General features: G+C 37.3%; 1 protein-coding gene and 1 long non-coding RNA gene across 10 annotated transcripts in view; one reads left to right on the top strand and one right to left on the bottom strand.

The window, feature by feature from the left end:
* Stau2 (staufen double-stranded RNA binding protein 2) overlaps positions 1-23421 on the bottom strand; it is a 262522-nt gene that overhangs the window by 200942 nt on the left and 38159 nt on the right. For all 9 annotated transcript variants that reach the window (XM_048358488.1, XM_048358487.1, XM_048358484.1 and 6 more), the window contains 2 exons: positions 17018-17177; positions 6764-6899 (listed from right to left, as the gene is read on the bottom strand). In XM_048358488.1, the coding sequence (XP_048214445.1) occupies positions 6764-6899; positions 17018-17177 (296 nt within the window). The remainder of the gene's footprint in view (positions 1-6763; positions 6900-17017; positions 17178-23421) is intronic.
* Positions 12538-14863, top strand: LOC125360515. Its single transcript, XR_007212770.1, has 2 exons — positions 12538-13485; positions 13535-14863. It is a non-coding gene; the product is annotated as an uncharacterized LOC125360515 (long non-coding RNA).

Genomic DNA, 23421 nt, shown 5'->3' with positions numbered 1-23421 from the left:
AACTAAACTGCTCCGAATCCTTAGCCTCCATTGCAAAAACACATACTTACCTTCCCTTCCTCACCTAGTTAACTCCTTACAGATTCCATATAAGGGGCTGGGAATGTGGTCTAGAGGTGGAGTGTTTGCCTCATATGCAGCCATGGGTTCGATTCCTCAGCACCACATACATAGAAAAAGCTGGAAGAGGAGCGGTAGCTCAAGTGGTAGAGCTCAGGGTCAGAACTCAGGCTCAAGTGGTAGAGTGCTAGCCTTGAGCAAAAAGAAATCAGGAACAGTGTTCAGGCCCTGAGTTCAAGCCCCAGTACTGACCACACCCCCCCCCCCCAAAAAAAGATCCTTGTATAAGCTAATTGTATTGACTAGGTATGATGGGACATGCTGGAAACCCAGCACTCGGGAGGCTGAGGCAGGAGGACCATGAGTATTCAGGATAGCCTGGAATACACATACCCAAAGATATAAGCAAATATTAAGCAAATAAATAAATTGTATTCTGTTCAGTACTTTAGATGGAACTAAATCCTCATTTCTCCAGGTTGGCCTCATAATCCAGGCTCAATCAATTATTCTCCCATCCCAAATCCAGTTTGATTACAAATTCCAATTAGATTACCAAAGTTTTTTCTTTGGGCTTTTCTAAGAAATACCAACACACACACACACACACACACACACACACACACACACACACACAAAACCTTACCCTTCTCTAGTACTAGTCTACCCTATAGACTTTATATGTAGCAAATGAGCACAGTAAATAAGAGCTTCTTTTTTTGCGCATGGGGGGTGGGGGAGGGGGGTCATCATGGGACTTGATCTATGCACCTGGGTGCTGACCCTGAGCTCTTCAGCTAAAGGCTAGCACTCTATCAGTTTGAGCCATAGCACCACTTGCAGTTTTCTCATGGTTAATTGGAGATAACAGTCTTACACTTTCCTACCTGAGCTGGCTTTTTTTTTTTTTTTTTTTGTGGCCAGTCCTGGGCCTTGAACTCAGGGCCTGAGCACTGTCCCTGGCTTCTTTTTGCTCAAGGCTAGCACTCTGCCACTTGAGCCACAGCGCCCACTTCTGGCCGTTTTCTGTATATGTGGTGCTGGGGAATTGAACCCAGGGCCTCATGCATACGAGGCAAGCTCTCTTGCCACTAGGCCATATCCCCAGCCCCCTGAGCTGGCTTTGAACTGAGATCCTAAGGTCTCAACAGGCATGAGCAACTGGTACCTGGCTTTTTTCCCCCGTGCTGTACTAGGTGTTGCTGCAAAGTTTTTTGTTTGTTCGTTTGTTTGTTTGCTCAAGACTAGTGCTCTACCGCATACCACAGTTCTACTTCCAACTTTTTGGAGGCTACGTGAAGATAAGACTCTCTAGACTTTCTGTTGGGATAGTTTTAAACTGCCATCCTCAGATCTTAACATTCTGAGTAATAAGTAGGATTACAGGCAAGAGCCACTGGAGCCTATTTTTACACCGATTACATCAGATATAGTAATAGAAATCCAATCAACAAGAGCACAAAATGTTCCCCAGTCTTAACTTCATACCTTGTAATATGAATTTTTATTTTTAATTTTTTATGGTGGTATCAGGGCTTGAACTCAGTGCCTTGCACTCAGCTTTCTTATTTACAGCAGGTATTCTATCACTTTAGCCACAGCCCCAGTCTCACATTTTGATGACTAACTGGAGACAGAGTCTGGCAGACTTCTCTGCCAGTGCTAGCTTTGAACCCTAATCCTCAGGTCTTAGCTTCTTAAGTAGCTAAGAATTACAGTCACAAGCAACCAGCTTCCAGCTTGAGTTTTTAATTCTATTTTATAACATATCTATTACTAACCAGTGCCTCAAAAGAGAAACAAAAAGGACAGAACTAGACATACTCATTGTCAATCACCTTGGGTATAACAAAGGAAGAATCCAAGTTGTACTGACAGAGTTTGTGCCCAGGGGTAAAACAAATTTTCTCCACCCATCGTAAAACAGAAGGGGAAAGAATTAGTTTTCATTAGACAGTGAAATGAGTTTAAGTACAGAAACCTCATTAGCAAAGAATGAAAAGAAAAAATAGCATGGGAAATATCGAATTATTATTTAATATTATTTTAAGTAAATAATGAGAAGACCTTTTCAAATTTAAAAAAAAAAACCCTCTTAACATGTTCTTAAGACTTACTTTCATTCCCTTCCTCAAGAAGCTATTGACTAATCTGGAGTCTGACAAGGAAGAGACAGTCTCTTCTGCTCTTTGGCTCCAAATTTTCTGAAATACATTTGAGCATTGTTATCTGCAAATGAAGGTTATGTCTGAAATGTAATTTTAACAGGCTACTGAGTAATGGTTAGGTCTGCCCTTCTGAGAGTGAAGAGAGCTTTTAAGTCGAAACATTATCACGGTAGCTTAGTGGTACTTCACTATTTTCTTTTTATTATTTTTTGTTATCAGATCTTAGAACATGAAATTGACAACCAGTGTCAATATTTTTAGGAGAAAAATCTAGAAAAGCATATTAAATAACATGACCCAAGTCACCTCCCCTGATTTCATGTCCTCTTGGTTCACTTTGTTCCAGGCACAGAGGCTCCCTCGTTATGGCACGTACTTGCCCGGCACATTTCTACATCAGAGTCTTTACATTTGATTTCTTGTCCCCAGAACCCTCTTCTCATCAACATACATATTGTTTTTCCCCTTCTCCATTAGGTCTTTTTCAGATGTGACCTTCTCAGTCACTAGTCACCTCTTACTGACTGCCTCCTTTATTACAATATAAGCCCATCAGGACCAGTGTGCCTTCTGATTTTTTTTATTGTTTCTTTCGAAAAAAATTAATCCACAACTCAAAATTGTATAAAAATTTAAGTAAAGGATCATAGATATCAAAATACAAGAAATATTAAAATTATACTTTTACTAATCTATTCACTATAGTGTACTGGTAATAAAATACATTGCAAAGTATAAAGTAGACTGGGTATTCCTTAGTCAGGTAACCATACATATCTATTATGCTAGTGGGCCAGTAGCTTTATTTATATTGGGTAGCCTAAGACTAAAAGCAACAATACATTACACAAAAAGAGAAAGAAAATAAAGTAACTGAAAGAAAAATATTCTATCTCCACGCCTCTTCAGTGGTGTGCTGAGAGCTAAGGAGAAAGGATACTGGATACTCCACAGACAGAAGCAGAAATGCTACAAAAGAAATGAATGGGTTATTTGTCTTTCACTTTTCTTTGTAAAATATTCAGCTAAGCCTGAGATATAAACAGTCTCATCTACTCAGATATTTATTTCAAGGTGTTTGATGTAGGAGGCAATGACATCTTGCTCAATATTAGGGGAATGAGGAGAGAATACAGTCAAGGATTTATTGTATATAGCACAGGATTAAGAAAAGTATGAGAAGGGGTGAATTGAGGGAGATAAGAATTTTGAGGGCTGGGGATATAGCCTAGTGGCAAGAGTGCCTGCCTCGGATACACGAGGCCCTAGGTTCGATTCCCCAGCACCACATATACAGAAAACGGCCAGAAGCGGCGCTATGGCTCAAGTGGCAGAGTGCTAGCCTTGAGCGGGAAGAAGCCAGGGACAGTGCTCAGGCCCTGAGTCCAAGGCGGCCCTGAGTCCAAGGCCCAGGACTGGCCAAAAAAAAAAAGAATTTTGAAGAGTGTAATGCTGATCAACATGTATCATATTTATGAATTGTTTGTTAACTGGATTTCCCTTTGTACATCTAATTAAAGATAATAAAATATTACAAAAATATTCAAATATAGGTCTCAAGAATGTAAAAAAAAAAAAGAAAGAAAGAAAAGAAAGAAATGAATGGGGTGATGCACAGGAAAGCCAAGAGAAACTTAAGCCAAGGCAAGACAGCAGCAACTGCAAATTTCAACACCTACTTGACAAAGGGATACTGCCACTAAGAGAAGATGCACTTAAGGACAATCCAGGGCAATCAGAGGAGAGGTGGAGACAGGCATTCCTTTAATTCTTTCACAGGCAGAACAAAAAGAGGAAGAAAATTAAGATATTATATAACTTTTTCTTAGTGGTCCTGAGCAAGAACACACAAAGAAACTACTTACAACTTCAATAGGACTGTCTTAATGAATATGGTTTTACATTTTGTTTTGTATTTCCTTTTTGGCAACACTGGGGATTAAACTCATGCTTGCTGACAAGCACTCTACCACTTGAGCCATGCCTCAGACCTTTTTGCTTTAGTTTGGTTTTTATATAGGGTCTCATACTTTGTCCTGGATTTTTCTCCATCTGTGATGACCCTATCTCCAGTAGCTGAGAATGTGAGTCTGGGCATTACACATAGCTCAAATTTTGAGGCAGGGCCTTGCTAACTTTTTTTGTGTGATCATTCTATCTCTACCTCCAAAGCAGCCAGAATTACAAGAGTGAGATACCATGCCTGTCCTCAAATTTTTTTTGGGGGGGGTCCATATGGGGCTTAAATTCTGGGCTTGGGCACTGTCCCTGAACTCTGCAACTCAAGGCTAGCACTCTACCACTTGAGCCACACTGCCACTTCCTGTTTTCTGGTGGTTAACTGGAGATAAAGAGTCTCATTCTGGCCTGGCTTCAAACCTTGATCCTCAGATCTCAGCCTCCAGAGTACCTAGGATTACAAGTGTGTGCCACTAGCACCCAGCTTCCCAATTTTTTAAAGCAAGAAAATTACAACAAATAAAACAGACTGAATATCTTTAACAGACAAATATTTGACGATGTATCAAGCAATTTTATAAAAAGAAAATTAAAATAGGCAAAAGGGTAAGGTAGTAAACATTTAAAGAAACTTCTGCTTCACTAGTAAATAACATTGCCTATTATACTTTTTAACTATGAAACCATTTTTTTTCACTTAGATTTGTTAGTATAGAAACAGCATTCTCACATACCATATGATACTAGAACAAACTTGAATGTAGTTGGACATTACATTGTTCTTTTTCACTTTAATACTCCATTTATAATAATTTACCTTCAGGAAATGAAGTGATAAGAACAAAGATTTGTATATACACTGTTACAGGAGGGAAAGGAAAGAGTGCTGGGGAGAAAGGTGAATATTACAGAAGTAACACACACACACACACAGAGGAAAACAACATAAGGAAATCCACTAAAAACACCTTTATAAAGAAAGGAAAGGAAAAAAAGACTTAAAAAAACTAATATAAAAGGAGTAAATAAAGTCAATGTATAGCCTATTCATATATGTAGGATTGGCACAAAACTCTTTTGTATAATTTATGCTAATAAAAAAGACTGTTACTACTGTATTATTTAGAATAGCAACTAAATGATCAAAACTAGGCATATAGTTATGAAATATACCTTGACTATATGAAGCATTTTATTGCCCACTAAAATACTTCATAAAGATTAAAGACATAAAAAAGGGTTACTACACTACATGAAGAGAGGGCACTATATACATAGATAGAATAAATACATTAAAATGTATCCATGCAAAATACTAATTCAGCAACAAAAAGGACAAAATCTAGATATGAGTAACAGAAATTTCAAAACAACAAATAAAACAAGAAAACTAGACAGCTTAGCAAGTACAAGGTCCTGAGTTTAAATCCCAGAACCATCACCAAAAAAAGAAAAAAGAAAAGCTAGACATAGTAAGTGCTCTGAGTCAATTTCTATGAAGTTCAATATGCAAAACTAATCTATGTTGCTAGAACAGTGGTACTTCTGGGAGGTCTGAGGGGATCGGAATGTTCAGTAGTTGGATCTGTGCAGTGATCACATAAGAGTAGGCATGGAAAAAAAAAAAGAGTACGCATGGATAAAACAAAAAGAAAGCCATTAAAGCCAGGCACTGGTAGCTCAAGTCTATAATCGTAGCTACTCAGGAAGCTGAGAACTGAGGGATCCAAGTTCAAAGACAGCTCAGGCAGAAAAGTCCCTGAGACTCTCATCTCCAATAAACTACTCAAAAAAAAGCTACAAATGGTGCTGTGGCTCAAGTGGTAGAGCACAATTGGTAGTCTTGAGCACAAAGAACCTCAGGGACAGGGCCCAGGCTGAGTTCAAGCCCCAAAACTGACCAAAAAAAAATCCATTAAAATAAACACATATAACACACAAAGACATACACTTAAGATTTGTATTTTAGTGTACAGACATTATATCTTAATAAACTACGATAGAAACCGTATATTAAAGAACAACTTGAATTTGGTTAAATATATTTACATGCAAAGAAAAAGTACATCAAAGTACTAAAGGTAACAAGTGTAAGTTATGTATTTCTTTACTTTTCTGTATTTTCCACAGCTTCTACAAATGAGTATTATGTAAATCATATGATTGAGGGAGAGGCCTAAATTTTGACTATGTTACACTTGTAACTATCATAAAGTCATTCAATGCATAAAAACACATAAATTATTTCTCCCAATAATGTATTTCTTAGAAACAATAAACACTCAAGCTCATTACTATATTCAGAAAAATCAAGAAAAACACTGAGCTCTGTTTAAAAGGAATGAGAAAGTCAATTGTAAAGTCAGAACTATAGAATTCTGGGCTGACTAAGACTTGCCCTCCCTTCAACAAACACAGGGCTCTCATTAATCCATAAAAACTAGTGATTTTGTTATCCAAATAGCATACAAAATGTGCAAGGAGAGATGGGTTTACAATGAAAATACTCTGCGAATTTTGAAAACTTTACAATATGTGTAAAATAATAAGAACAAAACCAAAGAAGACATACAAACCTCTGATTGTACATGCCCCGAAAGTTGTAATTAGCTCTATAATTTGGGTATGGCTTTGGATCTAATGGCCTGTAGATGGCAGGCTCTCCCCTTTTCATAGCAAGCCCATTCAGTTCCACAGTTGGTGTAATACTACCTGTTTAAAGAAATATCAAAGGCACACAAGTGAAATATTTCCACAGCAAATCACACAAACTATACTCTTACTACATTTTATTATCATGAAAGACGATGAGAGAAGATGACCTCTCTTGCCTGGTTTTCTAATATATTATATATAGTGAAACCATTAGAAAAATCAGTTTTAATGAAATCCCTTGAATACTTTTGCAACATTCTTGGTAAACTAGTAAACAAATCCTCAGCTGTAGTCATACTCTTCAAAACAAAGTAAACACAAAATTATTACGCTGTTCTAGGCACTACTTTAAAAGTACTGAACTTTTACATTACTTACCCCAGAAAGCTCACATGGTAATCACTAAGAATATCACTTGTGAATACTTTACACTTCAGCATTTAAGCAATTAAGCACTGGCAATGAATACAAGGCTGTAAGTAATTCTTCAACTTAGGAAAACTTTTATTGAGTTTTATTTAATAACCAGTAAGACAGAGTAAATATAAGTGATGTTGAATGTGATACTCCAGAAACTGAAGTGTTATCTTTCCCACACAACACAAAAAGGTACATAAAAACAGTGTTATCAGTTCATACTGGAAACAACCTAAGAACTATCCTATGGTACCACTTATGAACAATACACACTTCACTTGAACTCAGGACCTGAGAGTTGTTCCTAATCTTTTTTCGCTCAAGTCTAGCACTTTACCGCTAGAGCCACAGCTCTACTTCCCACTTTTTGGTAGTTTAGGATAAGACTCTCACCGGTCTTTCCTGACCAAGCTTCTAATTGAAATTTTCCAATCTAGGCTTCCTTAGTAGCTAGGATTACAGACATGAGCCCCTGGAGCCTCTTTTCACACTGATCTAGGATCAGGTGGCTCCTTTTTCTTTTCTTTTCTTTTTTAACATAACAATGTCCTTGGAGGTGATACCATGAAGAACAAGATATACTACTAAATGAAAATCAACAAAGCATCAAATAGTGTATTTACAGTATTTTTTATCTAAGAAAGTGAAAGCAGAAATATATATGTTTGCTTTGTAAAGAATAAAAAACAAACTAAAAAGGGGAGCACATATAGAGAGTACATGGAGAAGAGGACAAATGCAAACTACTACATTTCTCTGAATGGACTTTCCCAGATTTCGAAATTTTTATATTATTGTACAAGAATTTCCATTAAAATCTTGGGGGAAAGAGGATCCCTAAAACTGAAAGTCCTAAAAGTTCAAAGCCAGACTGGACAAGAAAGACCATGAGACTCTTATCTCCCATTAATCACCAAAAAACTGGAAGAAGAGCTGTGATTCAAGTGAGTAAAGAAGTGAGTAAAGAAGCTAAAGAACAGCATCTAGGCTCTCCGTTGGTAACTTAAATAGAATTTTTATATGACGTTAAACAATATAAAATACTCACAATGAGATTTACCCTAACAGAAAAAGACTAACAAAAAAAGTCTCAAACTGTTTTCAATAATCACATTGTCAGTAACATGATTTTTAACTAGTAATGTGCGTTCATTTAACAAAATTAAATCAAACTGGAGACAATAAAAATCTCTAAAAATAAAACAATATAGTTAAGCTAACAGTAAATCAAACTAGTGGCCCTAATTGTACAAACAGTACAGACTTTTCAAATGACTTGAAAAGAAAGTAACATATGGCCTAAAGCAGCTTGCAAAGAAATTATAAACTATTTTCAATAATTATGTTAGTAATATTGGTAGCATTATAAAATTATTACATAAGTTTATAAAATAGATTAAAAATTGTTTATGTTAGAAAGTAGCATGAGAAATGGAAATATAAAATCAAATACATTAAGTAAAACAGTGTAGTCTTGGATTTTAATTGAAAACATCAATGTGAATTCATGATGTATTTTCTCTTTAACCCAGGCTATTGAGGAAGCTAAGATCTGAGGATCAAAGCCAGCCTAGACAGTTAAAGTCTAAATTAACTATACACCCACGCACGCACGCACATACACGTTACAAGTGGAGCTGTGGCTCAAGTGGTAGAGTACTAACTAGCCTAGAGCTAAAATGCCAAGGATAGCAACCAAGCCCCAGGACTGGCATAAAAAGAAAGGCAGGGGATGGGGGGGTGGAATGTTTGGGATTTAACTCAATAGAAGGACGATACAATATTGTATATTAAAACTTCTACAGAATTAAAGAGAACATCTCCCGTACCTCTTACTAATTTCAACAATTGCCAACACATAGCTGCCAATCTGTCTCCTTACTGAAATATAGATTTTTCTGGGAGGGGAGGTTTGAGAGAGAGTCTTGTTATAAATTCCAGGCTGGCCTGAAATTCTCTATATAGTCCAGGCTACATGCAATTTGAAATCTTTCTGCCTTAGCCTTGAGTGTTAGTATTACAACTGTGAGCCATCATGCCCAACCATGGAACGTTTGAAGCAAATCTCAGATATATTACTTTATCACAAATATTATGTTCAGATAAGATCTCTTTAAAAACCAACCACAAGATCATTATCAGGCAAGCCAAACAATAGTTCTTTAGTGTTAAAAATATCCAGAGTTCTGGTTTCCCTTATTGTCTTTTTCATAGTTGGTTTATTTTAATCAAGATTGGAACAGGACCCACTTATTGTATTTGATCTATGTCTTTGCTGTCTTTTAAGATACAGAATCCTCCATGTTAATTTTTTCCATACAGATTTTTTGTTGAGGAAACCAGGTTGTTTACTGGTGCATAATTTTCTACATTTTCGTTTTGTTGATTACATAACTATAGTTTTAGACATCTTATTTGCCCCCTATCTTCCTGTAAATGGGTAAGCTAGAGGTAATATATGTTTAGGATTGATGTTTTTGGTCTGAATGTCTTATAAGTAGTTTTGTCTGCTTCTTATTTTATCACTTCAGAAGACACTTAATTTCTTGTGCTCTCTTACTCTGTGATTTGTTGATCAATAGATTTTGGTATTTTGGGCCTGGTTCATCCATTATGAAGCCCCCCCCCCCCCAATACCTGGCTAATGGTTTTTGCATTCTGCTAATAATGCTCTTTTCTCTTAATATCTATTAGTTTATCAGGAGTAGTGAACTGGTGATTTCGGGGGTCATTCCCTCTGTACATACAAGCTAGAGTTCTAGCGAACAGATGAATTACTTTTCCTTCCTTATCTGCTTGCTCTGAGTATAGTTTTTGTCAGGACAGGTTAAGATAAGTGTGTGTGTTGGGGCTGGGGATATGGCCTAGTGGCAAGAGTGCCTGCCTCGGATACACGAGGCCCTAGGTTCGATTCCCCAGCACCATATATACAGAAAACGGCCAGAAGCGGCGCTGTGGCTCAAGTGGCAGAGTGCTAGCCTTGAGCGGGAAGAAGCCAGGGACAGTGCTCAGGCCCTGAGTCCAAGGCCCAGGACTGGCAAAAAAAAAAAAAAGATAAGTGTGTGTATGTTTTCCTCCCTTTATCAGTATTATGTATATAGTCTTGGATTCAACTGTTTCTCCAAAAAATATACATATATAAATATATATGTGTACTATGTATCATGCATATATGTATGTGTGTATGCATGTATATATGCATGTATATATGAATGTATGTGTATGTATGTATTATGTATGTATGTGTGTGTGAGTCTGTATGTATATATTGCCAGTCCTGGGGCTTGAACTCAGGGCCTGAGCACTGTCCCTGAGCTTCTTTTGCTCCAAGTTCGCACTTAAGCCACAGCGCCACTTCTGGCTTTTCCTGTTTCTGTGGTGCTGAGGGACTGGACCCAGGGCTTCATACATGCTGGGCACCCTACCACTAAGCCACATTCCCAGCCTCTTGTTTTGTTTTAAATTACAGATTGATAGTTATAATCCAGACTGGATGCTGGCTATCTGCTTCAATGCTATTCTTATAAATCATACTGAAGATGAAACTCTTACAATTAAGTAAAATTTAATATAAATTTTATACAATTTCATTTTTAGTTGGAAGTTTTTGAGGGGGTAGAGGCTGTGTCAGTACTAGGGCTTAAATTCAGGGCCTATACACAATCCCTTAGCGTTTTTGCTGAAAGCTGGTGCTCTGCCACTTAAGCCACAGCTCCACTTTCAGAATTTTGGTTCTTGACTGGAGATAAGAGACTTTCCTACCTGGCTGGTTTTGAACCTTAATCCTCAGATCTCAGCCTCCTGAATAGGTAGGATTTACAGGTGTGAGCTATTCTATTTCAACAAAATTATGCCTTCTCAAACTTATGTTCTAGACTCCACATTCATTACGTACAAAGTAGGGCCTACTTACTGCAACAGAAAAATCAGAGCTGGCAGAGCCTTACACAAATGCACACTTAGCATTTAAGTCATAAGCAACCCATCAAGAATCAAGAAACATGGGGCTGGGGCATATGGCCTAGTGGTAGAGTGCTTGCCTCGCATACATGAAGCCCTGGGTTCAATTCCTCAGCACCACATATATAGAAAAGGCTAGAAGTGGCATTGTGGCTCAAGAGCTAGAGTGCTAGCCTTGAGCAAAAAGAAGCCAGGGTACAGTGCTTAGGCCTTGAGTCCAAGCCCCAGGAATGGCAAAAAAAAAAAAAAAAAAGAATCAAGAAACTAATGTCTCATTTCTAAAAATGTAATACAAAATCACTAAAGAGTTTAAGAAAAGAAATGAAACTAAGGTTAAGAAACAACAGAAAAAGAAGATTAACAGATTGAACAGTAAATTCAATTAATCCAAATCCCTAATTTACAACATGTACTATGGTAAAGGAAGAGAAAGGCAGGCATGAAGGGTTTCTCTTTTCTTCTTTCCTTTCTCTCCCTTTTTTCCTCTCATTCTTACAGTATTTTACAGAGGGATAAAATATACAAACAAGAAGCATTAGGCTTACATGAAAAGATCCAACCACCATTCAGATCAAGAACCTTTCCATTCTCCAGAAAGTTCCTTCAGCTCCTATTCAATCAACATCTGCTTCCTCAGGTGACTCACTCTGATTTTTGTCATTCTGGATTTGCTAGCTCATACTTCTTCTCTAAATAAGTATGGTTTTCTGTTTTGCTAGTTCCACTCAATAATTTTGTTTTACACATATCAGTACTCTAAGTTCTTTTTAATCCCTGAGTAGTATTCCACTAAATGAAAATACCAAAGTTTATTCTACTAATGATAGAGCATTTGATATATTTCCAGTTTGGGGCTATTAAGTATAAGACTTCTGAATAAGTCTGTTAGTTGATATATATGTTCAGTTCTCATGGACACTGACTTGGCAGAGGAAGTTCTGAGTCATAAAGTAGGTTTATGTCTAACTTAATTAGAAACTGTCTATTTTCCAAAGACTTTAATGTGGAATAGTAGACTATTTCCTTAAATGTTTACACTTAGGGGGGTGGAGAGGGAACTGGGAAGGGGAGAAGTGGTGAGAAAAACGAGGGAGGACTTAACAAGTTTGATAAGAAATGTACTCACTGCCTTACGGATGAAACTATAACCCCTCTGTACATTACTTTGACAATAAATAATTTTTAAAATCTGCACTAAAAAAAGTTTACATTTTAAATTTCGTACGGATTTCAGTTTAATTATTAACACCTTCATCATAATCCAAGATCTGTGTCACTTTGAGTTGAGTTTCTCTAGGTTGCCCAGGGTAGCCTCAAACTTCTGGCTCAAGCAATCCTTCCTTTCTTTCTTCTTTCCTTGCCTTCCTTCTCTAGCTCTCTCCTGAATTCATGCATTCATTCTTTCACTTACTTATTTAGATACATGGTCTTGCTACAAAGCTCACACTGGCTTCAAACTCATTTTGTAAACCCTGCTAGCACAGAACTTAGCCTGCTGAATGCTGAGTTATGGGCCACTAAGTTATGTGCCACTAAAGCCAGCAAAATTTATACCACTTTCAATTCTATTTTGCAATAAGCATTCAAATAGCATATCAAGTGGAAAAAAAAGTTTGAAAGCCATCATTACTAAAGTAAGGCAGTAACTAAGAATCTAATGTGTCTGGCATTCACTTGTGTGAATAAATGCAAAATAAAATCAACAGTGTGGTAAATCTGAACATATTGTACCTGCCACCCATATCATGATCTCAAGTTTAAACCAATGAAACTACTGTATTCATATTATTTTAAATCACATAAAATTCCTCGCTGGAAAGCAAAACTACAGCATATTCCTTGGCAATAATATAAGAAGAAGTAGAAGAGATGAAAGCACAAACAATGATGAAAAGGCTTCATCTCTCATAACAACATCTCTCCATTTCCATCATACAAAAATGTCTATCACCACCATGTGCACCACTCCATTACCTCCCAGGAATTCTTCCACAGAACCACTTGAAGCTCCAGGGAAGGCTAGCACTCTCAATTTCAGCATATGAGAGGTCAGATCAGGAGCAAAAAGAAAATTTATCACCCAAGGTCCTCCAGTGTCATAAACTATAGAGTTGACGCTGTAAACACATCAATTTTCATTGGTTCTAATAATTGTTAATTGACACATAAAAGTCTTATGTATTTGTGGGAATGATATGCGATTCTGACATGGTTCTTAAGATATAATAAAGGAAATTTCTACATTTAGAAGGCTAAATAATTAAATGTATAATCATACAAAACTATTTTGGGTTTCCACAAATGACAAGTGAAAGAAATGTCACACTGGTTTTCAAGGACCATTTGTAGGAAATTAGAAAGCCCATGAACACAACAGTCACACAATAAATACTTGCTAAAGAATGAACTGATGAACTGACTGACCAGGCTGCCAAGGAGAGGCCACTATGGGGCTGAGACAAGGAAAATACAAGATGACCTAGGAACACCTTACTATTCCAGAAAGAAAGAACCAAGGAATGATGAGGAAATAACAAGACAGAGGAGTCAGCTCAAAAGAGGTGAAAGCTGGAATACTTTTAGCCAAAATAATTAATGATAAGCCAAGTGCATTAATGCATGCCTGTAGTCCTAGCTCCCTCAGGGAGGATTGCTTCAACCCATAAGTTCATGCCTGCCAGAACAAAACACTAAGACTTGTCTGGTTCAAAAACAGCTGTGGCTCTTGTACTTTTCACAAATGTCAGGGTGATGAAAGGTAAGAGTGAACAACTACTACAGGCTGAAGTGGAATGAAGAAAAATGGTAAGCACACTAACCACATGAGCTTGATTGGATCTTAGATCTACAAATGATATTTCTGGGACAATCAGTAAAATTTGAATAGAGTCTGAGTAGTAAATGGTAATTTCAATCACATTAACTTCCTGATGGGAGAATGTCAGTGCACTTAAGAAATATTTGACGAAGTACTAAAGACTAATGGAACGTCACATCCATAAACCTCTAGAAATGCTAACAATGCAGTATCTTAGGAAATAATACATTGGAGGTTTATGTACTATCTCTACAAATTTTACTTACATCAGAAATTAATGCCAAGGTTTAAAAATTATAGGAATGAGAATGCAAAATAGGCTATGATATAATACTAACAAGCAGACCAAACATGCTGTGCATGGGCTACAACTAACAGCCATCTATGCACTGCAGAATCAGGACTACATCTCTCCTAGAGCACAGACTCCTAGATACTGAGTCTGCTTTACAGCAAATGTGGCTCTCTCAGTACCAAGGTAAATGGATTGTCTCTTCAATAAATAATACCAGGTTAACCGCATATCCATACATTTAAAAAGAAGAAAAATTGCAAATTCTGATATCACACATAACACTTGATTTCCTCAATTAGAAAAATAAAATAATAAAGCTTGCAAAAATAATGTGGTTATCTCCAAAATCTTGTATGAGACAAGATTTCTGAAATAGTATACAAAAAAGACCACTGGCCAAGAGAGTATTCATATTTATTAGAATAAAGAATTTCTCTTCACCAAAAACTGCTATTGGAAGTATGAAAAGACTCTGTAATACACATACATAACAAGGTTATAATTCCAATATATGTAAAAAAAATCTCATGTCAATTAAAAAAAAAGAAAATAAATTTTAAAAGACAATGAACTTTTCTTATCTGTGTACCAGTACTAAGGCTTGAACTCAGGCCCAGAGCATTCTCCCTTAGCTTTTTAGCTCAAGCTAGTGCTCTATCACTTAAGCCACACTTCCACTTCCTCAGAATAATAGCTAAAATTGGGAGAGCTGAAAATACCTCCTGTTAACAAGAATGTACAGAATTCTTATATACTGCTGGAAAATAAATTGACAGTGTGTGATATGTATAAGTACAAAACAGATGCATAACCTATGACAAAAAGTATCCACTTGCAGGTACATTCCAACGGAAATGTGTACAAGAATGCTCATAGCAGTATTATTTTAAATAATTCCAAACTGGAAAAATCTGAGTAGCTATCAAGAGTGGAATGAATGAAAGGGAATTTATCATAAGTAAGTTATAACTCATGTGGGGAAATACTATATAGAAATAAAATAAAATGTGGACCAAATGAAGTGCGGTGAATATGAGGTATGTAGATAAAATGTCATAATAAAACACATTTATAAAATAAATCAAAAGAGTGGTTTCTTTCGGAGTTATTAAACCACCCAAAAAGGGCATAAGGGAGACTTCTGAAGCACTGATGCAAAACTTCATCAGTCGCACAACTATAATATGTTGCCCTTGCCTGTATACAATATACTTTTTTTAAGTACCCAAAATAATTGTTTTCTTATGTTAGCTTACAATATTCAATAGGGAAAACACATCTCCTGTGGCCTTTTGGCCTCTCCTTGCTCTGTCTCTTGCTAGGTTATTTCCTCTGTGATCTTCTACTAGAAGGCCTGACCCAGAGCCGAGGCCATACCTGCTGCTACCGTACATTACCAGCCTTGGAGACCTCACTCCCAACCCATTGCAGGGTGGGGAGAACATAGTACTCAATACATGAGAGTTTCCTTTTTTTCACTCACAAACTATGGCAGTGATTTCCTAGCTGATCATCTTGTTTTTAATTATCTTCTGCCTTCCATTCAAGTGTCAACTGAACATCCTAAAATGTTCTTTTAAGCCCACTGTCCACTTGCTCATAAATATTAACTGTCCCAAACTACAGAGGGAAAATATAAACAACCTTATGCATTCAGTATTCAAGACCATCATAATGTACTCTCCCTCTTAAGTATCTAGTCTTATTTCCAACTTAGTCACTTGCCTGTTGTAGTTAAAAACCATCTATGCCTTTTTTTAACCAAATCCACTGTTGAGTTTCCCATTCCAGTGCCTTTTTTCATCATAGTATTCCCTTAATCTGGAATACTCTTTCCTCTACTATCTATATACATGGCTACTATTAATTCAAAGCCTATATCTTACTTCAGTCAATGTTTATCATTACCTATTATTTTGACAGCTCTTATTATTCATTTGGCACTTAATGTTTACTACAAAATTATGCATTTATATATAAAACTATAAAGACCTTCACAGGAAAGAAATAGATATGTAAAAGTAAGCAACTCACCAATGTTCAAAACTGAATATCAACCATTTCAAAAACTTTATACCAACAAAAGAAATATTTAATAAAATGCCTAGAGGCTAACTTTATAATTTTGTAATAAAATCAAATAATGATCCAGGAGTCAATGGCTCACACCTGTAATCCTAGCTACTCAGAAGCAGAGATCTATGGATTGCAGTTCAAAGTTGGCCTGGACAGGAAAGTCTGCAAGACTCATCTTTAATAAACTACTAAAAAGCCAAAAATAGAGCTGTGGTTCAAGTGGGAAAGCACTAGCCTTGAGCAAAAGAAACTCAGAAACAGCACCCAGACCCTGTGTTCAAACCCCAGGACCAACAAAAAAAAAAAAAAAAAAAAAAAGAATATTGATCACTTTTACTGTAGCTTAAAAGGCTCACATTTTTATGCTTTGTGTCCACTTGTATTTTCCCAACATTTAAAAACTAAATAATGCACTCTGTAAGATCCACTAAAGCAAATTTTTAACAATTTCAATTACCTGCTTCATTCTCACCCCCTTCAGCTTATTCACTTATCTTGTATGTGTACATATTGTTAGTATGTATGGCTGCATGGCTGGCCTGTTATACATATGAAACATACACAAACATTCCTTACTATACAAAAGAAAGTAACAAGTCAATGCCATACCTGGGTTATTATTAACATTACTTTTGGGTGGTTTCTGAACCGGTTTAGGAAGATTAGATTCAGTCAAAGCTTTATTAGCAACAGCTTGTTGGGCCTTCTTTATGCTGCTCCCTTCGGATTCCCATGTCTGCTCTCCAAGGCTCAGCTGCACTGAGAACATCTTAGGAAAAACACAAACAAAACAAAATTATTTTTTGAGGAAATAGAATGGATGGTCTGAGAAAAACTCATCATAGAATCAAAATCTTAGCAGAAGTGACATTAGATTACTTGCAACAAAAATCTTATTCTAGGTTAGGAGTCAGTGGCTCATGCTGGTAATCCTAGCTGCTCAAAAGGCTAAGACTTAGAGGACTGAGCTTCAAAGCCAGCTAGGCAGAAAAGCTTCATAAATCCCATTTCCAATTAACACAGACAAATGTCAGATTGGCGGTGACGCTCAACTAGTAGAGCACCAGCAGTATGCAAAAATCTGAGTAAGAGTACAAAGTCCTGAGTTCAAGTCTCAGTACCAGAACTGAGCAAGTTCACAAGGTTCTGAGTGGAAGCCCAAGTTACTGGCACAAAAGAAAAAACTCTTATTCTACCTGGTCAAATAATTTTAAGACACTATAACCAATTGTTTGATTTTACACAAAGGCTTAACAGCTCCAAGTATACTTTTGAGTAGAACAAATGAAGAAGAATTCTCTTCCCTAAATAGAACCACATTGTTAATGTCAAATAGTCCTCAAAGAAACAGAATAAGTACAAAGAATAAGGTAACTGTAAGAAAAACTAAAATGCCCTATCATAATAACACATTTATAGAATCTAATGCTTTAAAACTTATACTTAGCAAAATGTAGTCAACAAAAGTCTGGCATTTTTATTAAACACTGTATCACCAAGAAAATCCCACAATGAACATTTAACCAGTCAGTAGATTCTGTCCGCTTTCACCTTATAAATATTTCTTAAGACTTCCTCCTTTTCCTGCTAATAACACTATGCTGCAATCAGCCTTTCATAATCTTTACCTTGAATACAATAATCTCACAAATGATTACTGCTAAAATTATCTTTCTAAAACTCAAATCCAACTGTCACCCTAACCAAATGTTGCCATTTTAGCAGCAAAACTTCTGCATATCCATTCTCACTCCATTTACATATCCCACATTTTATGTACACTGTATTTCCAAATAAGCCCCAAAGTCAACTTTTTACCAGTTTTCAGAATAAACACACAATAGATTTTATTATACATATTGCGTATTACTTCTTAATGTTAACATAAAGCATTTATTAATTACAAAAAATTCATCTTTGTAGAAAGTGATGCAGTAGAAAGAAAACCAACTGATTAAAGTTGGCATGATCATGTGCCTCCAGATATGATCCAATGAGGACACATCAGTAACTCTACACTACTACTGGCCAATAATGTTTCACCTGAACCTACTCATGGAAAAACAGATCTGGACTATAGATAAACAACTAACCTAGACTCTCAAAATGTCAATGTCATGAAAAAAAAATAAAATAATGTAAATTTCAGACTAAAGGACATTAAATATGAAAAATATGATAAAAAGAAAATACATGATTACCAATTAGGAAAAATGCAAAAGAGAACTGGTGAAATCTGAACTGTATGATTGTTTTGGGGGGTGTTTTTGTTTTGCCAGTCATGAGACTTGAACTCACGGCCAGGGTGCTATTCCTGAGTTCTTTTGCTCAAGGCTAGCACTATGCCATTTTGAGTCACTAGTTTTCTAGCAGTTAATTGGAGATGGGAGTCTCACGAACTTTCCTGACGGGGCTAGCTTTGAATTGTGATCCTCAGATCTTAGCAACCTGAGCAGCTAAGATTACAGGTATGAGCCATCAGTGTCTGGCTACTATGTACAATTTAAATGTAACCCTCAAAGTTTGTATATTAGAAGTTAGTGCTGGGGCTAGGGATATGGCCTAGTGGCAAGAGTGCCTGCCTCATATACATGAGGCCCTGAGTTCGATTCCCCAGCACCACATATACAGAAAATGGCCAGAAGTGGCGCTGTGGCTCAAGTGGCAGAGTGCTAGCCTTGAGCAAAAAAGAAGCCAGGGACAGTGCTCAGGCCCTGAGTCCAAGCCCCAGGACTGGCCAAAAAAAAAAAAAAAAAGGTAAATAAATAAAGTTACAATTAAAAAAAAAAAAGAAGTTAGTGCTAGAAGGCAGGACCTCTAAGAGAACGAGTCTGTTCTCATGAAAAAACTATTGTCATTATTGCAACGAAAGTGGACTTTACAGAGAGACTCGGTTTGTTATCAAAGCAAGATGAGTCCTCTCTTGCCCTCTTGCACTCTCTGGCCTGTATGGCTCCCTCTATGCAATGATGAATAGCACTAGATTTTCTCGCTCTCAAGACTTCCTAGCCTCCAGAATCTATTTTTCTTTGTAAATTACTCAGGCTCTGGCTTTCTGTTACAGAAACAGCAAACAGAGTAAGACATCTAGTAAACATTAGTCCTTCAATAACAGTAATACTAATTATACAGAAAAATGTCTTTAGACATATAAGTGCTTCTGGGTGAAATGCCATGAGAGCTGAAAATAACTTTCAAATAGCATAAGGAATAATAAGTAAAGGTCTATTTATAGGGGCAAGAAATACAAGTATTATGACAGAAATATTAATGATTAGTGAATCTCAAAGACACATAAATGCTACTGTACTGCTGTTTCCTGTAAGTTTTCAGTTATTCAAAACAGTAGAAAAATAATTGTTGCAATTAATTAGTGCCACTTGAAAAAGCAAAATATACACATACCTGTTAAAAATTATTTCCTCTAGGCAGCTTGGAATATGGCCTAGTGGCAAGAGTGCTTGCCTCATATACATGAAGCCCTGGGTTCGATTCCTCAGCACCACATATATAGAAAAGGCCAGAAGTAGCACTGTGGATCAAGGAACAGAGTGCTAGCCAAGCAAAAAGAAGCCAGGGACAATGCTCAGGCCCTGAGTCCAAGCCCCAGGACTGGCAAAAAAAAAAAAAATCCTCTATTCTGATTTAGTTTAAAATTTTGCTGGGGATAAAGTTCAGTGGTAGCAATTGCCTAGCATGTACACAAAGACTGAATTCAACACCCAGCGCCTTACAATCTATACTTAAAACATATTAAATGCACTTACCTGATTTTGATGTGACATTTAAATGACTAGCCCTTTAATTTTTTCAAAGTTTGGCATGTAACAAAGAACTCTTCCACAATAACAAAGTTTAAAAGTTTTACATTATAACCTAAACAATGCTTAAAAGAAGCCTAGGGCCACTGGCTTCTTCTGGTGCAGAGATCAGGAGGCAAAAAGTTTAAGACCTCATATCAAACAATAGTTAGGCTGGATGGTACACATTTGTTATCCCAGCAACAGAGGAGGTTGGGATCAAGAATGTTATAGTTCCAGACCAACTGGAGCAAAAAAGTTCACAAGACCCTATCTCAATAGAAAAACTTGGTGTAGTAGGACACACTTGCCATCTTATCTGTGATAAGATGTATAAATAGAAGGATTACAGGTGAGCTGGCAAAAAGTGAGACCCTATCATTAAAATAAGCAGAACATAGGGGTGCTGGTGGCTCATATCTGGAATCCTACCTACTAAGGAGGCTGAGTTCTGAGGATCACCATTTGAAGACAGCCCAGGTGAGAAAGTCCATGAGACTCTTATCTACAAATAACCAGCAAAAAGCTGGAAGTGGAACTGTGGCTCAAGAGGTAAGCTCTAGCCTTGAGCAAAACAGTTAAGGGACAGTGACACAAAAAGAAAATAATAGCCAGAGTAAAAAGGACTAGAGGTGTGGCTTAAGCAGTAAAGTACCTGGCTAGGAAGCACTAAGGTCTGAGTTAAAACCTCAGTTCTTTCAGAGACAGAGAGAGACAGACAGACAGACAGACAGACAGAGACAGAGACAGAGACAGACAGAGAGACAGAGAGGCCTTGTGAATATTAGACTTTGAGAATGCTAGTAGCCTTCAGGAAGTATATTAAAATCATGCTGTCCATCTCAAACTGACGTCTTCTAAACAATACACTGTGTATTTCCACAAATTCAAAAGGAATGTCAAATAGAATATCATCTCCTAGCTGGGTGTCAGTAGCTCACAACTATAATCCTAGCTACTCAGGAAGCTGAGAACTGAAGACCATAGTTCAAAGTGAGCCAGGCAGGAAAGTCTATGAGACTCTTCTCTCCAATTAACCACCTGAAAACCCGAAGTAGTTCTGTGGCTCAAAGTGGTAGAACGCAAAGGACAGTACTCAGGCCCTGAGTTCAAGCCCCATGCCTGACCTTCCTCCCCTCGAAAAAAAATCATCTCCTCTATTCCATCCCCCATTAGTTCCTATTTCGTAATGTTTTATCCTAACAGTTTCAGTTTTAAACCCATTGGAGATTTCTTTTTCCACTGGTTTCAGATATTTATAAAATCAGTCAGACCAGTGGTTATCCATGACAATGATAGAATTGAGACTTTGGTAACCACACACAACAAAAAATATAGTCTATTATAAAATGAATATTTGTGCCCTTACAATATTTCATGTGTTGACATCCTAACCTTCAAAATGGTTTTATTTTGGAAAAGTTTTTTGTTTGTTTGTTTTTTTTGCCAGTCCTGGGCCTTGAACTCAGGACCTGAGCACTGACCCTGGCTTCTTTTTGCTCAAGGCTAGCACTCTGCCACTTGAGCCACAGTGCCACATCTGTCCATTTTCGATATATATGGTGCTGGGGAATCAAACCTAGGCCTTCATGTATGCGAGGCAAGCACTCTTGCCACTAGGCCATATTCCCAGCCCTGGTCTTATGTTGGAGAAGGGATCTTTGGAAGATAATTAGGGATAAGGACATCATCCTATTATGTTGTCTCCATAATAGGATTAATTTTATAAGAAGAGAAAGTGAGCTATGTATGGAGGCACACACCTACAATCTCTGCTCAAGAGGTAGAGTTGGTAGGATCCCAGTTCAATGCAAGCAAAGGTTAGTGGGAACCTCTCACAAATAAGTCAGGGTCTAGAGACATAGGTCAAGGAATAGACTGTCTGTCTAGAAAGGGTAAAGCACTGAGTTCAAATCCCAGTTTTTTTTTTAAAGCTACGTATGGTAAATCGCTGCTATAAACCTCAGCTAGGCAGGAGGAGGCAGAGGCATGAGGATTACAGGTCAAGGTTAACACCAAGCAGCTTGATGTTTTGTTTTGTTTTGTTTTGGGGGGTGAGGGTTGGTCATGAGGTTTGAACTCAGGGCACCTTGGCAGTGTCACTGAGCTTTTTCACTCAACGCTAGCACTCTACCACTTAGGTCATTTCGGCATTCTGGTGGTTAACTAGAAATAAGAGTCTCACTGACTTTCCTGCCTGAGCTGGCTTCGAACCACAATCCTCAAATCTCAGCCTTCTGAGAAGCTAGTATTACAGGCATGAGCCACCAGCACCCAGCTAAAGCAGCTTGTTTGATCCCCAACAACAGGATCTTAGTAGTGTCTAGAAATAGGCAATGTCTGTGAAATCCACTATGTTCCACTTTCATCACAACAAATCTTTTCATTCTTTAAAGCCTTGTCAATAAGGGGTTAATGGAAGAGAGAAGGTCTAGTCAAAGACCACAGAAACAGGAGATGAAGACAGAAAGAAATAGTTCATTGGCCTCTCCAAACATTTTAGTAAATTTGTAAAGGATCAAGGCAAATTAGCTTCTTGGGACTGCTATATCAAAAATGAGGGACAGGGGCTGGGAATATGGCCTAGTGGTAGAGTGCTCACCTCATATACATGAAGCCCTGGGTTTGATTCCTCAGCACCACATATACAGAAAAAGCCGGAAGTGGCGCTGTGGCTCAAGAGGTAGAGTGCTAGTAGCCTCAAGCAAAAAGAAGCCAGGGAGAGTGCTCAGGCCCTGAGTTCAAGCCCCAGGACTGGCAAAAATAAATAAATAAATAAAACAAAACAAACAAAAATGAGGGACAGGGTGGGGTCACTAACTATTAGCCATTAGAGTAATTCAGTTCTTTCCTCCACCAGGGTTAACACCAAAAATGCCCTGAATTGTAAGACTAACATTTGAGCCTTCCAGAGGCACAGAACTAATTCTAATTAGTGTAACTAAAATAGCAGAGTCAGAAAGACCCTGACCACAGTGTTTCAACTCCTGCTAAACTAAATTTGTTTCAGGAATCAACAGTGTTCCTTAGAGAAAATGTGAGTTTCTGGGACCTGAGAGTTGGAAGTCTTTCAATAAGTGCTTAGAAACCATTCCTTTGTGTGGAATATAACTTGATCAAGATCTTAAAAGCTTACATGAAACAGCAACTATCTCTTTGAAGTGAAAAGCATTTTTAACTAACATGCTGAAATCCTCCTAATATACCCTACTT

Source organism: Perognathus longimembris, chromosome 12 (assembly GCF_023159225.1).
Source record: "Perognathus longimembris pacificus isolate PPM17 chromosome 12, ASM2315922v1, whole genome shotgun sequence".
Lineage (NCBI taxonomy): Eukaryota > Metazoa > Chordata > Mammalia > Rodentia > Heteromyidae > Perognathus > Perognathus longimembris.
The sequence above is the reverse complement of the archived record's forward strand: the minus strand, read 5'-3'. Positions and strand labels throughout refer to the sequence as shown.